This window comes from Eptesicus fuscus, chromosome 13 (genome assembly GCF_027574615.1).
Source record: "Eptesicus fuscus isolate TK198812 chromosome 13, DD_ASM_mEF_20220401, whole genome shotgun sequence".
Taxonomy (NCBI): domain Eukaryota; kingdom Metazoa; phylum Chordata; class Mammalia; order Chiroptera; family Vespertilionidae; genus Eptesicus; species Eptesicus fuscus.
In genome coordinates this window covers 38,502,697-38,517,868 of record NC_072485.1, presented here as the reverse complement: position 1 = coordinate 38,517,868, position 15,172 = coordinate 38,502,697, and the positions used below count along the sequence as shown (strand labels likewise).

The 15,172-nt window shown below is 35.7% G+C and overlaps 1 protein-coding gene across 1 annotated transcript in view; it reads left to right on the top strand.

Moving 5' to 3' along the window:
- Positions 1-15,172, top strand: part of EMSY (EMSY transcriptional repressor, BRCA2 interacting) — a 79,921-nt gene that overhangs the window by 52,788 nt on the left and 11,961 nt on the right. Inside the window, exons 14-17 of the mRNA XM_008149992.3 lie at positions 706-879; positions 2,492-2,687; positions 11,867-12,031; positions 13,751-13,906. Coding sequence (XP_008148214.1) covers positions 706-879; positions 2,492-2,687; positions 11,867-12,031; positions 13,751-13,906 — 691 coding nt within the window. The remainder of the gene's footprint in view (positions 1-705; positions 880-2,491; positions 2,688-11,866; positions 12,032-13,750; positions 13,907-15,172) is intronic.

The following is a 15,172-nucleotide window of genomic DNA, read 5'->3' as shown; positions in this document are numbered from 1 at the left end:
CATAAATGTTAATTTTAGATAAATTAGAAAATAAAGACGAATATGGGGTGGGGTAAGACGTATAATTCCAACTCTATCGTTTACACTTCCATATCCTATATAATAAAAGCCCAGCGACTGAACGGCAGAACGACCGGTCGACCAGTTGCTATGACGCACATTGACCACCAGGGGGCAGACGCTCAACGCAGGAGCTGCCCCCTAGTGGTCAGTACACTCCCAGAATGGGCGCGCCACTTGGCTGACCGCAGCGGGAGTAGCCGCTCAGAGGGCGGGTCCATAGCCACTTGGCTGACCAGGATGAGCAGCGCTCCCACAGCAGGCTGATCTGCACAGGCCACACCCCCACCAGTGCACGAATCCCGTGCACCAGGCCTCTAGTATTTCTATAATTTTCTGACTTCTAATATATTTAGTCTATGAATGAGGCAGTATAATAGGTATTCTTATTCAGTAATTCTTTTAATTTACTCACCAGGAAATAATTAATGCCTTCTTTGGATAGAAAGTTAGCCAGATGACTACTAAGATCATTTCAATTAAGTCTAGGATTTTTGATCACCTTGAAACATTGTACTTTGTTGCACAATTTATAGTTCTTTTTCCCATCATCCTGATAAAATCTTTTCTGTGATTTTTCAGTAAAAGGACAGTTTTTATCATTTAAATGCTTATAAATCTCATATGTTACTGACTTCAATTTAGGGAGAAAAGACTATTCAGACAGTGCCAACGGGAGCAAAGCCAGCTATCATCACTGCTACAAGACCCATCACCAAAATGATTGTAACGCAACCAAAAGGAATAGGTTCCACGGTTCAACCAGCAGCTAAAATCATCCCAACAAAAATTGTTTATGGGCAGCAAGGGAAAACACAGGTATGCTCTAAGATAATGGTGATTTTTCTTGGCTCAGGTATATTTTAAATTCCTAAAATTCCAAAGTAGAAATTTGAATGAAAAGATCACCAGTATTTTAAAAATGTTATTAAAAGTTATGACCACGTGTATAATTATCCTTCTATTTTCAAACCCTTTGTTTCACTCCTCGCGCTTTTTAAAAATATCTAAATATTTGTGTCTTATTATGAGCAAAGATTGGAGAAAAGAATCCCCTTGGAATAAAATTGTTGAAGTTGTATATTGTTATTTGAGGAGTATATTGTTGAGGAAGAATGGTAGTTATTTAGCATCTCTCAGAGAAAATTATTTACTTTTTATAAGCTAATATGGCCTTTGGAAGCACTTTATTTACTTAAAAATTTGCTTTACTTGAAACTTAAATAATAGAGAAGCTAGAGATCTGTTCAATTTTTCTACTACTAAGGAAACTTTTCTGGAAATTTGCTTGGGAAATTGAGGCTCAGGAATTAATCTTAGCTGGGCTGCTGTGTATTTTACATGATGTCTGAGAATATCAAAGGAAGCAAGGTTGCTTTGGTTGAGAAATGCTATTCTAGAATTTTTGTAAAAAGTAGTAATTTATCTATAAAATAATAATTTGAGTTTAGAATGATTCCTCAGAATTTTAGCTAAATAGTGTACTATCTAAACAAGTAAGTTTGATGATTTGTTCCATTATCTAAGTTGTATTATGTTTTCATTCTTGAATTCTTAGAAATGGGTGACTTAATAGAGTCTGAAAAGGTTTAAAATCTTATATATGGGAGAAATAAAAAATAAATGTGGTGAGTTAACATTATTCCATGTACTGAATTGAAGTCAACTCCTAGAGTCCAAATTTTGAAATGAAATGGTTCACTTTGAAAATCTTTCTTCATTTCACTTGCTTTGGTATCTGTGGTTTTCACCTTTGCCAAGAGTTGATCTACCACATATTCCATATTGCTTCTAATAGTTGACTACATCATTGTTCCTCTGGGGATTTCTTCAAAAATGATTTCAGTCCCAAGCAAGTTTACTTTGATACGTGTGTCAGGAATTTCATTTGGTTACTAATGATAGAAAACCAAAGAACAATGACTTAAACAAATTAGGGTTTTATTTTTACTATGTTAATTAATGTACAGACTGGTGAAATCTGGACACAAAAATTCCACTGGGAATCTAGGCTTCTTGTATTTTTCATGTGACTCATTTCTACTATATAGCCTAGATTGTAAAATGACTCCTGAAGACATCATAGGCAAGGAAAAAGAAGGGCAGATGCTCTTGTCAGAATCATGGCTGTAATAATATGGCATGTACTACTTAAAATGTTTTATGTAGCTTGACTATAATTTGCTCATAGATTGAATTAGTCTTTGATGAACAATGTTGTGCCCAAAACATAGTAAATGTACAGAATGCTGTTTAGTACACCAAGGAAATATTATTGTTCATGACATAGAAGATTAACATTTTAACCCTTTGCATTCGCTAACCCTTTGCTACTGATGCTAACCGTGTCGAGTCACACTCGACATCTGAGTGCAAAAGGTTAAATAGTGCTCTAAAATTTGAACTTGGTATATTTCTGCTTTTCTTCTAGGTTCTTATTAAACCCAAACCAGTAACGTTTCAAGCCACAGTTGTTAGTGAACAAACAAGGCAGCTGGTCACAGAAACATTACAGCAAGCATCCAGGGTGGCAGAGGCCAGTAATTCTTCTATTCAGGAGGGAAAAGAAGAACCACAAAGTTATACAGATAGTTCCTCTTCTACAGAGTCCTCCCAAAGTTCCCAAGGTAAGATTCATTTTATATAATTACTGCTGACAATAGTGCCCTAGTTCCAAAATAGTTGCATCTAGAAATTTTAAATAAACAAATATGCTTTGATTTGTCACTTCTTTTGATTTGATTTTCTTTTGTTTGATATGTAATTAGTGAGCTGAAGTTTTGTTTTTGGTAAGGCCTACCATTCTTTACTGCATGGCATATGTTCTTCAAATAATTGGTAAACTTAAGATAATGATTTTGACAGGTAGGTATTATCAAACTGCTTAGAGCTATGATTCCTCCTGTTTTCTTTGGGTAGGTAGAAGTATGCAAGAAAGTGAATATACCTTTTGAAATGGTGGTTGCCGAATCTTGAGAAAGAGTCAAGGTGGCCAGAGGTAGGCTACAAGTGGGCTGTAAGTAGGTTATCATGCTTTGCAGTTGGCATGGGACAAGTCCTAGTTTATGTCTGTTCTAGCATCATTATTAATAGCATTCCCTTTCACTCTCAAAGGTATCCCAGTTTAGATAATAATTATATAACTCTCCTAATTATAAGGAAGGGGCTATGAAGCCATAATTCATAGTAGGGAAGCTTTTTGTTTTCAGTGCTTTTTTAATTATGTTCTTCTAGGAAGTCATTTGAAATTAAATCATGATCATAATCTTTGAGACCTTCTACAAATCTAATACTCAATTACCTTAAATCACTCTTATTGTCAGGTAGTATGTTATGCCCATGCTTATGCACTCTGATGTATTTAAGCAAAGTGGTTTATATTCCCTCGGTCATTCTTAGCCACTCTATTTCTGTCCCTGCCTTCCCATTATCCTTTCTGGAGTGCTTTCTTAGCACTTTTCTAATACAGACTCTTCATATTGTGCCAAACACTTTATTTTTTAACTCTTCAAGTAGAGTCATCCCAAGTTAGTCTTACATGGTTCAGATTGCTAATTATTTAATAATTCAATTTTAAAATTATTTGTTAGTTTATACTATGTACTAAGAATTATGCTAGAACCTACAAAGGCTGAATAAAATATAGTTCTTGCTCGTTAGGAGCTTAAACTCTAGAGTAGGGGACTAAAAAAAATTACATGTACAACTTCAGTATAAGAATTTTATTAGTAACAAAATGTTATTACTAACAAAAATACCAAGTGCTGAAAGTTCACACTCCAGCGAGGAGCAAATGAGAAAGCCTCATGAAGGAAGTAGCATTTGAAATGGTCTTTGAAAACTCATCAATTCAAAGTAAATAAAAAAGTTGATTTTAACAAATGAACAATATGTCACTCATTTTATAAAATAATGTAAAATATTTAGTTTATGCATTGGTGCTAAAAGGGGGGCACGAATAGTAGATGTGTGTATACACACACACACACACACACACACACACACATAGACATATATATATATATATATCCTATATAATAAAAGCGTAATATGCGAAGTGTCTGACCTGTCGGTTGACCTTTCGGTCGACTGCTCGACCTGTCTCTATGAAGCACACTGACCATCAGGGGGCAGACGCTCTGACCGGTAGGTTAGCTTGCTGCTGGGGTCCGGCCGATCGGGACTGGGCAAGAGGGCCAGACATGCCCTGGAGCCGTCCTGCAGTCCCTCCCCGGCCGGCCAACTTCCCACGGTCTCTCCCTGTCTGGCCAGCCCCCACGGGCCCTGATTGGGACTGGTGAGACGGCCCCATCGCCGGCCAGGCCGAGGGTCCCCCACCTGTGCACGAATTCGTGCACTGGGCCTTTAGTGTGTGTGTGTGTGTGTGTGTGTGTGTGTGTGTGTGTGTGTGTGTGTGTATCTGAGATTATATATATGTGTATATATAATCTCAGATGATCTTTTGAAATTGTTCTTCTTTTCCTAAGGGAGCCCTAAATCAATCAGTACTTCCCAAACATGTCACTTCATTAGTGAGTCTTCAGTTGTCATTCTAAGATGGTGCAAGAGTTTGGCTATTTCTAGACGTGATTAAATATAAGGTTTTCTGCTCTTTGATCTATTATAATATAAGCATCATCTGTTTTTATTAGTTTTCTTTCATTTTGTATTTTTAAAAATTCTGTAATACAGACATATTTTATATCAGACTAAGCATATCTAATGTAATTGAATATGAAGCCAGTTTTTATAATCTGCATTTACCCTTCCCATATCCTTGTATAGCTCTTTAGTACATTCTCACAAAGACAAGGTGTTGGGAATATATATGCTGTGATTTAAAGAGAAAGGGATAAAGGTTTGAGTCAGTCTAAAATTGTGCTGCTTTTCAGAGTATTTGAGTGTCATAACTGCTAGGAATCTAAACACTACTTAGAAGTCCATTTTTATTTTATATTGCTTTTGTGGTTTTTAGCGCCTCCCCCCCTCATAATAGCAACATTTTCTTTTAATGTGATTTAAGACAGGAGAAAGTAGCAGGAAGAGTAAAAAGAACTGTGTATACTCTTTATCTAGATTCACCACTAGTTTACATTTTGCCCTGTTAGCTTTGTTGTTGATTCTCTAACTAAACCCCTCCACCCCCCGATTTGAGAACAAGTTGTAGATATGTCCTTTACCCCTAAATACTTACATTTGTAGGTTCATATTTCTTAAGGGTTAGTCTATTCATAACTAAAATGCAGTTATCAAAATCAAGAAATTTAATGCTATGATTCTATAATCCATTCAAATGTCATCAATTGTCTAATAATATTCTTTATACTTTTTTCTTCAGTCCACAATCTAATTTAAGACTATGCATTGCATTTAGTTGCATTTAATTGTCATGGCTCTTCATTTTCCTTTAACTTTAGCTAATCCTTCAGCCTTTCTTTGTGTTTCTTGACCTTGACATTTTTGAAGAGTATAGATCAGTTACTTTGTAGAATATTCTTCAGTTGTTTTGTCTGATGTTTACTATTGATTAAATTCAGCAAGAATTCCACAGATATGATATTGTGTCCTTAGTTTTATCTCATTAGTAGGCACATGATGTTAGTTTGTCCCTATATTGATGTTAATTTAATGTTGATCAATTGGCTAAGGTGATATCTTCCCCATTTTTTTACATTGTGAAGTTACCATATTTTCCTTTGAGATTTATATTAATTTGTGAGGAGATACTTTGAAACTATATAAATATCATGTTCCTCATTAAACATTTATCTACTAGTTTTAGCATCCATTGATGATTTTCTAAAGTCCATTATTTGTATATTGATAGTTGGCATTCTACTGTAAAATCAACCTTTTTTTTTTTTTTTTTAAATCAACCTTTTTTTGATTTCAGATGTTTTTCTGATGATTTCTCTTACACAAGTCCTGGAAATAAGGATATTTCTTATGCCAGGGGAATTTTTTGATTCTACTTAATAGTTTCTAACTTTTCCCATTATCTCCCACCCCCAAAGAGGAACAGTTTTGTCCTTATACCTTATTCTTAAATTATCTCTAAGGCTAGAAGAGTGGCCTTCATCTTCACCTTGCTGTATCACCCTGGAGGCTTCATCATTCCTTCTATACAATGTTTCCAGAATTGCTTTGTACTACCAGCTATTTTATCATTGATCATTTTATTTTGTACTTTTCATTTATTTATAATGATTATTTACCACAAGGCTACTAGCTTCTCAAAGGTCATATTTATCTCTGTATAGCCAATAATTAGAAAATAGGTTAACTGACACTAAGGAGACACTCAATAGAAGTTTCACTGAATGAACAAACAGTAAAACAACAATCATAGTATCTGTGGCATAGTGTTAAGCTTCAGCCTTATAAACTTTTTGTTGTTGTTAATCCTCACCCAAGGATAATTTTTCCATTGATATTTTTTTTAGAGAGAGTGGAAGGGGCAGTGAACGGGAGAGAGAGAGAGAGAGAGAGAGAGAGAGAGAGAGAGAGAGAGAGAGAGAGACAGACAGACAGACAGACAGACAGACATCAATATGAGAGAGACACATCAATCAGTTGCCTCCCACACTCACCCCTACCAGGCCAGGGATTGAACCTGCAACCCAGGTGCGTGCCCTTGACAGGGAATTGAGCCAGTGACCCTTTGGTGCACAGGTCAGTGCTCTAACCACTGAGAACACCGGTCAGGGCATAAACTCATTTTGTTGCCTGAGTCCAAAATATTGTTTCCTTTCTGGGGTTCCCTCTAACCTTGCAGGTGGGCCTTTTAAGTGGAGTATTTTTAGATCTTATTTGATAATTAGATGACCAATCCTAAAGGATCAAACCTTATTTGCCTGGGTCACTTACTGAAGATTGGACCATATGCCTTCCACAGCTCCTAACCTTTTCTTCCTAATTGTATCTTTTCCCCCCTTTCTTACTTAGGAATAGGCTAGACTTATAGTGTTCCAGATTTTCTTAAAAGAAAAAATATTGAAGGTTACTTTTCTTATATTCTGTTTATTTCCAAAAAGTTTTAAGGTGGGTTAGATAGAATATAAGGTTATGTGAAGTAAAATGGAAGAGAATAAGGGGACAAAACCAAGGGTAGGGATTTATGATAGAACAAGGCATGAGGCAAATACAAAAATGCATCCTGTCAAGACATTGTTTTCAGTAGGCCACATCTTGGTTTCTAGGATGATTCTTCCAGAAGCTTCATGATTTGGGCAGTCTTGGTGAAGGTGAGGAATAAATCAAAGTTAAGCAAAGCGTACTTATCGCATAACTTTTCAGAGCTGTTATGTGCTATTATGAGGAGTGCAGTATATAATGTAAAATGCTCCCCAACTTTTTTGACCATGGGACCCTTTTTTTGCAGAACATCTTGAGAAATTAGTGTTCTCTGGAACATTTTGGGCGATGCTATCTAGATAATTAAATACTATGAAGGCCTTAGGCTTTATGACAATACTTCAGAGGGAAGGTACATGTTACATCATAGAATGGATGTAGACATCTTGGGTTTAGTTTAGAAGAGATGGTTTAGTTGGGTAAGGCATCTGGGAATCATTTTATATGAGGAATGGTTAGTGAAGACAGACCATTTATCATGGAGAAGAGAAGATGAAGATTGAGTTGGGTTGGGGGAGCATGGGAAATGTCATCAGTTATCTTGAAGAAAAGGAAAAAGAATTGGTCTTTATAGATACATGGATGGAAACTAGAACCATTGGGTAGAAGTAACAGGAAAACCTGCTTCCACTCCATAAAAGAAAATTTTCTAATTGTCATAATTGTGCAGAGTTGGGAAGGAAACTGTTTTGGAAAGTAGTGAGTTCTCTGGTGGCGGAGTTCCTGGACTGGCAGTGGTACTTTGTGAAGATTATAGCATAGGATTGCTGAGAGCATTAAACGAACTTTTAAATCTTTTCTAGCTGACAGGTCTTATGATGTTATGAAAATGTGATATAGGCATTTTATAGTAAAGACATAGGAGACATTCTTTCATAGAGATGCCTGACTCTGACTTTGGATACAGTGTGTATCTCTAGTACCCAACGTGCTATAGGTATTTAATAAATACTCGCTAAGTAACTTGTTGGGAAAGATATTTGAGGGTTAGCAGGCCACCATCTTCAAGAGAGATAGGGTCATTAAAAAAAAATAGCCTTCCCAAAGAGAACAAAATCAACATACAATAGATCTGGAATTTTTAATTATCATTTAAAAACTGTATTTCTCCCATACGCCTTCAAAAAAAAACACAAAAACAATAACACTGAGTAGAATATGTACAACACCAGGGATGCATAATTTCCATTAAACTTTCAAAAAAATCTACAAGATGGATGCACATCACATAATCAAATGGTACTATGAGATCAGACTCCTGGTACCTCAGTCATTACTTTCCTACCCCAGCATCAGGCTTGATAGGCAGTAGATCTATCCAGACTAAGCATAAGCCAAAGGTAGAGAGGAAAATCACTCAAGAAATGGTTTTCACATCTAGGTTCACTCTCTCATTCTGTGTCATAGATGTTGGGGTTGTTTTAGTAATACTTTGTGATGGTCAGCTACTCTTTCTGAGTATGGGCAGAGAGTGAGCAATCTCCCCAGTCTCTATGGGATGATGTTATTTGTGGTGATGTCTCTGATAGGTGTTCCCATGTGGAAATTTGTGTTCCTTTTCTAGTCTCTACCATATCCCTCTACAAATGCAGTCCTTGCTTTCTTCTAGATAATCGATATATATGGAGTGGAGTTGCCAAGTCATTCTTTGCCTATAGATCCTCTCACCCAATCAAGGGGTACTTATATCATCAATGGAATTTTTTAAATTTGAGAACTTAGGTTATATAAAAAGAATGGTTCTCTAATATAATTCTCTTAAGTTTAAGTTCTATATATCTACTTTGAATGAGTAAAGAAAAATTGTTATATGCTTCACATAGCATTTGGTATTTCAGGATAGTATCCTTTAATTTTCTAGATTTTGGAGGAAGTTTAATGGACGTTATACATCCTTCATGTGTAAGGTGACCAGACGTCCCGCTTTTGGCAGGACAGTCCCGATTTTTAACAGTTTGTCCCACGTTCCACGACGTTTTAAAAAAGTCCCGATTTTTGGAAAGAATGCACGACAAGCTAGGGAATGGCAGGAGAACGGGAAGGGAATATACGGTTTTCGGCGGCCATGTGGCTGTTTAGCCAGGATATGAGTTTTATATTATTTTTGTTAATTTTATAATGTTAAACTTTAATAATAACAAATAATTGTTGAGAACTAATTATCGAGAACTGCTTATCAAAGTTCGCATTGTTGATCAGTTGTTAGAATTCGACCACCATTGTTTGGACTTAATGAACAATGGCATTTTTTGGGATGGGCAACGACGAAAACATTTTGTAACTGTCTCTCAGACGATACACATCGTACTGCGTGCTAGTAAGCTAGTTAAACAAGTGATGTCATTACAAATCAGCTATTCAGATAATTTAGATAAGTAATTTATTTATTTCATAAATACATAAATTTTCTTGAATTTAGCAGACAGTACTCGTATTATTTATATTTTATAGTGGCGGCAAAAAGTCTAGTGCTGGCCTTGAAAGTGACACTTACGACTTACGTTACGGCAAATTCATGACCTTTTAAACAACGACAGCAATCTACTAAAAAAATTCACTCAAATGAGAAATATGCCAAAGAATAAAATAATACTATACATAATTTTTTATTTATTATATTTGTAAATTGTACTTATGTTGAAATTTAAAAAAATATATTACAATACTATTTTTGCGTTCTATGAAAATTTTTGTTGCTCCATATAGACCAAATTTTTAATCACGAACCCCCCCACCCCCATCCTGGTCAATGGTGTCCCGCTTTACCAATGTTAAAATCTGGTCACCTTATTCATGTGCCTTATAGTTCTACCCACTTGGGTGTGTGTGTGTGTGTGTGTGTGTGTGTGTGTGTGTAATAACTTATTAATGTTAATTAAAATTTCCAGATTTATTGTATACTGATTTTGTTTTCTTTGGGAAGATTACAGGCAGTCCTCGGGTTACGTACGTCGTTTCGTGATTACGTTGCCATCTCCCATTTATTTATTTAAAAAAAGTTCTGTCATTTTGACATATGTACATATGTGCTTTATGTTTTTTATTATTTATTTACCACAAGTAAAGGTCAGGAATTGTTACCTTTTTTTTACACTTTTTTTACTTTTTCACTTCATTACTGCTGTGTATGTGCTCCATGTGAGTGACGCAGGTGCTTACGTAGGTGGGTTCCAACTTAGGGTGAAAATCGCGTTACATCGCACCGTAGGAACGGATCTCCGACGTAACCCGAGGACGTACTGTATTGGTTTATTTTTGTTTTTATCTCTCTCTCTTTTTTTTAAAAGTTGTTTCCCCTGCCTCAACCTTTTGGGACAATTTTGTGGTTTTCAAAAATATAATATTCATAGAAGGCCAAACTTAGGTTGCATTTATTCTTGTTTGGGGGGCTACATGAATTCTTTTTATTATTCTGTGATGCTTTCACTGACCATTCCAATTCAAAGCAGACTTTTTCTTTCTATGTATTCATCTTATTTGCCCTAATCATTTGATTTTACCCCAAAATACAAAGCTATATATATATGTATATATATATATATATATATATATATATATATATATATATATGTGTGTGTGTGTGTGTGTGTTTATTTTATGTCTCTTTCATTATAATCCAAACTTGGGAGTAGGGATCATGCCTTTATATACCCTGCATAATTTTCTGTGTGGTGTCTTGGACAAAGGAGTTTAGGAACTTAAAAGTAGTCTATTCCAATCTGCTTATTCTGTAGATAGCAAACTCATAAATAATTTGTTGCTCGATTTGATGCACATTTAGTGTTTACATGCATACCGGTATAGCATGAATATAATAAACCTTGAATTAGGGTGTAATTTAATTTGAAACTATCAAAAAGTCTTAGAATTGAGGACTTTCGGGCCACCACTACCACAACAATATTTCTATTGCCCTTCATAGTTTACAAAGCTCTTTTACATGTATGATTTCCTTATATCCTCAGATCCTCAGAAATTCTGTGAGGTAGAGAGGTGATTTTATTGTTGCCATAATTAAATAATGATACTAAGACCTAAAGAACCAACTTGCTAATAATTGATAGAGCTGAGGCTGTAACCTCAGACTTTGAATTCCAAATGTTATATGTGTTTTATTATATCAGGTTGCTTCTAGATTATCTATCCAGTCCTATTGTCAGTGGACAAGATTTCCTTTTAGTAAATCAGCCATCCAATAAGTGTTGACTGAATGCTGAGGTTGTAATACAGAGCACATTTCCAGCTGCGTTTGGGAAAATAAGACTCCTATAGCATTTTGTCCTTAGACAAATATATACCCACTTACACAGTACACATCTATTTATTACAGCAGTTATCACATTGAATTGTAACTTGTCTTTTTTACATGTCTGTCTCCCCAACCAGATTGTGTGCTTCTTGAGAATCCTCTGATTATTCTGTGAGCTCCTTTGTATCCTCAATGCCAAATATAGACTCTGGCACATAGGTGTCCAGTTTGTTCAGTTAATGAATGAATGATTATGTGAATACAGACATGAAAGACATTTGCCCTCTGGGGGCTTACAAGTCTTCTTGGGGAGATAAAGCATGAAGTTTACAATAAATACAAAGATTTTTAAAAAGCAAATTGTTTTTTTTAAAGAGAAACTTTGTTTATAGGGTTTGTTTTTTTTTAACTAATATAAAACAGATTCCCAGCCTGTAGTTCATGTAATTGCTTCCCGGCGTCAGGATTGGTCAGAACATGAGATTGCAATGGAGACTAGCCCCACCATAATTTATCAGGATGTATCCAGTGAATCACAATCAGCTACTTCAACAATCAAAGCTCTGTTAGAACTCCAACAGACAACAGGTATGAACTCACATGCTCAATTGAATGAAGCATGTTTTCTCTAGAGATGGGTTGTGCTAAAATACTACCACTGTTCTATTTTCTTTGTTATTTGAGCACATTTCCCCCCTCTGGACTTGTCTATAATCATTGGTGCAGTCTGCTCACTTGTTAGTTCATTAAGATATGCACAGGAGTATTGAAGGATAGATATAGTCAGTAGAAAGATAGAAAAAAATGGCAGAGCTCTTTCTTCTCTGTCTCCTGACTTAAGTGGATAATCCTGTTTCTCTTGTTACCAGAAAGGAGTAGGTCTGTTACTTCTAAGTGGAAAGATAGATACAGTTCACCAGCTCTATTCAGGAATAGTAGGAGGCAGTTTGAAGGGCCCTTGTCATCCTCCTTGATATTGGTGGGACAGTTTTATGTTCATAAAATACCATTAATGGCCCTTTCTAGCATTCTGATTTGTTTTAATTTTATCTTCATGTTTCTTTGTATAATTTACTTACTTGAACTTCCATGCAAAGCTATCCTCACAAGATTCTGTCAGTATTTCTAGTTACTAAATATCTTCAACAAACTAGGCAAAACGTGTGTTATAAATACTGACCTCTCTATTATAATAGGTCAAAGATTGTCGGAGTATTTAAGGGACCTTAGCAATGATCTCATCCAACCCTTTCATTTTATGGATAAGTAAACTGAAATCTAGAGAGGTTACCCAGTTGGTTAGTGGCAGAGTGAGATTCAATGTCTTGATTCCTAGTTCAATGTCCTCTCTACTTATAGGGTGACTTTTGTATTTTTTTGGTTTTGTTTTGCTTTCTTTGTTTAAATGATTATCTTGATTTTGTCACATTATATGCTTTGTGGGAATAATCTGAATGATCATTCAGTGGACTTGATTATTGGTTACTACTCTTTGTTGTGACATCCACTCTACACTACCCCAAGAATACTAGTATTTAATGTAAGTCTTTGGTTAACATTTTTAAATATTGATATTATTTTTAGCCTTAGTCATTTATTTCTTCAGCTCCTTGTTTTTTACATACTCAGCCATTTTCATTAATGCCTTATAAGAAAGTAGAAACTGAGTAGATTCTGTGGAAAAAGTGATAAGATAGAAAAATCTGTCCACGGAAACCATTCCTGATTCCAGACTATTCCAGAAGACATTTTTTTGCAGGAACACAGAAGCCATTTTTTCTAATGTTGAAAAATTTTTATGTTTTAAAAGTCATTGAAAACATTCTAATATTTCTTTAGAGATTATCTTAAAATTTTAATAGAACCAATTAAACTGATCACCGAGTTGTGTTATTCAGGGTAGGTGTGCCTGAGTGGAAATCATGCTTTGTACTGCTTATTCACCCTTTGTTTTCAGGTTGGTGAACTCAAGGATTCCAGGGACTACCTTGCAGAAGGGTAAAGAAAATGTTCTAAGGGAAATGTGTATAAGGGAAACAGAACCAGTTGTCTGGCCTAATGATAATAGGGGGGGATTTTACTCTGATTGCATATGAGTCCTTTTTGCTAGGCTTTTGGGTATGATTGCACAAGTTGTGGACTCTATACTCTTGCATAGCAGTCTGATTTTTCCTTTTCAACTCATTGTCTCCTTAGTCACTACCAGTGTGGCACCCCAGAGGTCTGGTTCGTTATTCCCATGGACAACTCTGGTTTTAGTTCTTGTTTGTAATAAAAGTTAACTTTTCCCCTGACTTTTTTATGCAGTAAAGGAAAAATTGGAATCGAAACCAAGACAACCTACTATTGACTTGAGTCAAATGGCAGTGCCTATTCAGATGACCCAGGAAAAGAGACATTCTCCGGAGAGTCCATCAATTGCTGTAGTAGAGTCAGAACTAGTTGCTGAATACATCACTACTGGTAGGTGTCCTTTTGAAAAGTAGTATTAAGATAGGAGAGCTACCTTTCTGCATTTCATAGGGTGGTTGTTTGGGGGAGAATATATTTTTTACATTTCCGGATCTCTTTCAGTTTGCTCTGAGAGCAAATTCACTTTGTCCTTGGGATTTACTCTTTTACAACTGGCGGGGGAGGTGGGGGGCGGCGGAGATAATAGGTTTCTATAGTTAGCAAGTAATATAAAACTGCAAAGTTGGCCATAAATAATACCTGTGACTATAGGCTAACACTTATAGAGAGAGGATAAATATTTTTTTAAATCTAGAAATAAACATTTTTATGCATCCAAACTTTTTAATTTTGGGGGAGGGGGAGAGGTGGATCAAGGGAGAAAGAAGGTAGAAAATCCAACCCTTTTTTAATGTAAAGGGGAAAAAATGTGGAAAATTTTAAGTTATTATAAATACTTAGGAGTTCTGGTGGAAAGTGAATTAGGTATTTGTTTAAAATACAGCCTGGAAGCAAAATACTAATGAGATTTTTGGATGGTGTATATAGAGAATGGAGCAGGAAGGATAATAGATTCTTTCAGATGCTGGTGAAACCACACCTGGAATACTGCTTTCTGTTTTGGACACTTCATTACCTTGAGATTTGAAATAGTTCAGAGAGTAGTAATGTGAATAATTCAGGGTTAGGAGAGAGGACTTATGAAGCACTATGTAAAGAACACCTGTCTTAAGTATTCCTTAGCAGTGATTAAAAGAGAACATAAAGTTAAAAATATTTGAAGGAAGTAAATACTGAAGCAGAAAGGGAATTCTTTGGCATCATTTTAGAAGATATTAAAACTAATGGGTTAAAATTGCCAAATGGAAAATCCATTTAAAGATTATGGAAAGCCATCTAGCATTTATTAGCACTTTAGAGATATTTAGCAGAAAGCTAAATAAAGCAGAGGGCAGTATGTTAGGGAAATCAGTATTAACCTTGGTATAGACTTATCAGTGATGGCGAACCTATGACACGCGTGTAAGCACTGACACGCGTAGCCATTTCTGATGACACGCGGCCGCATGCCGAGGATGAAACATTTGCTGCTCCTGAGGATGAAACATTTGCGACTAGAGTCTTGGAGTTAGTTTTTTCCTCAAAGTGACACACTACCTGAGTTATGTTCAGTTTTTTGGCAAAGTTTGACACACCAAGCTCAAAAGGTTGCCCATCACTGGACTAGATTATCACAAATAGATGAAAAGACCTATGATTTCTTCCCATACTTATCCT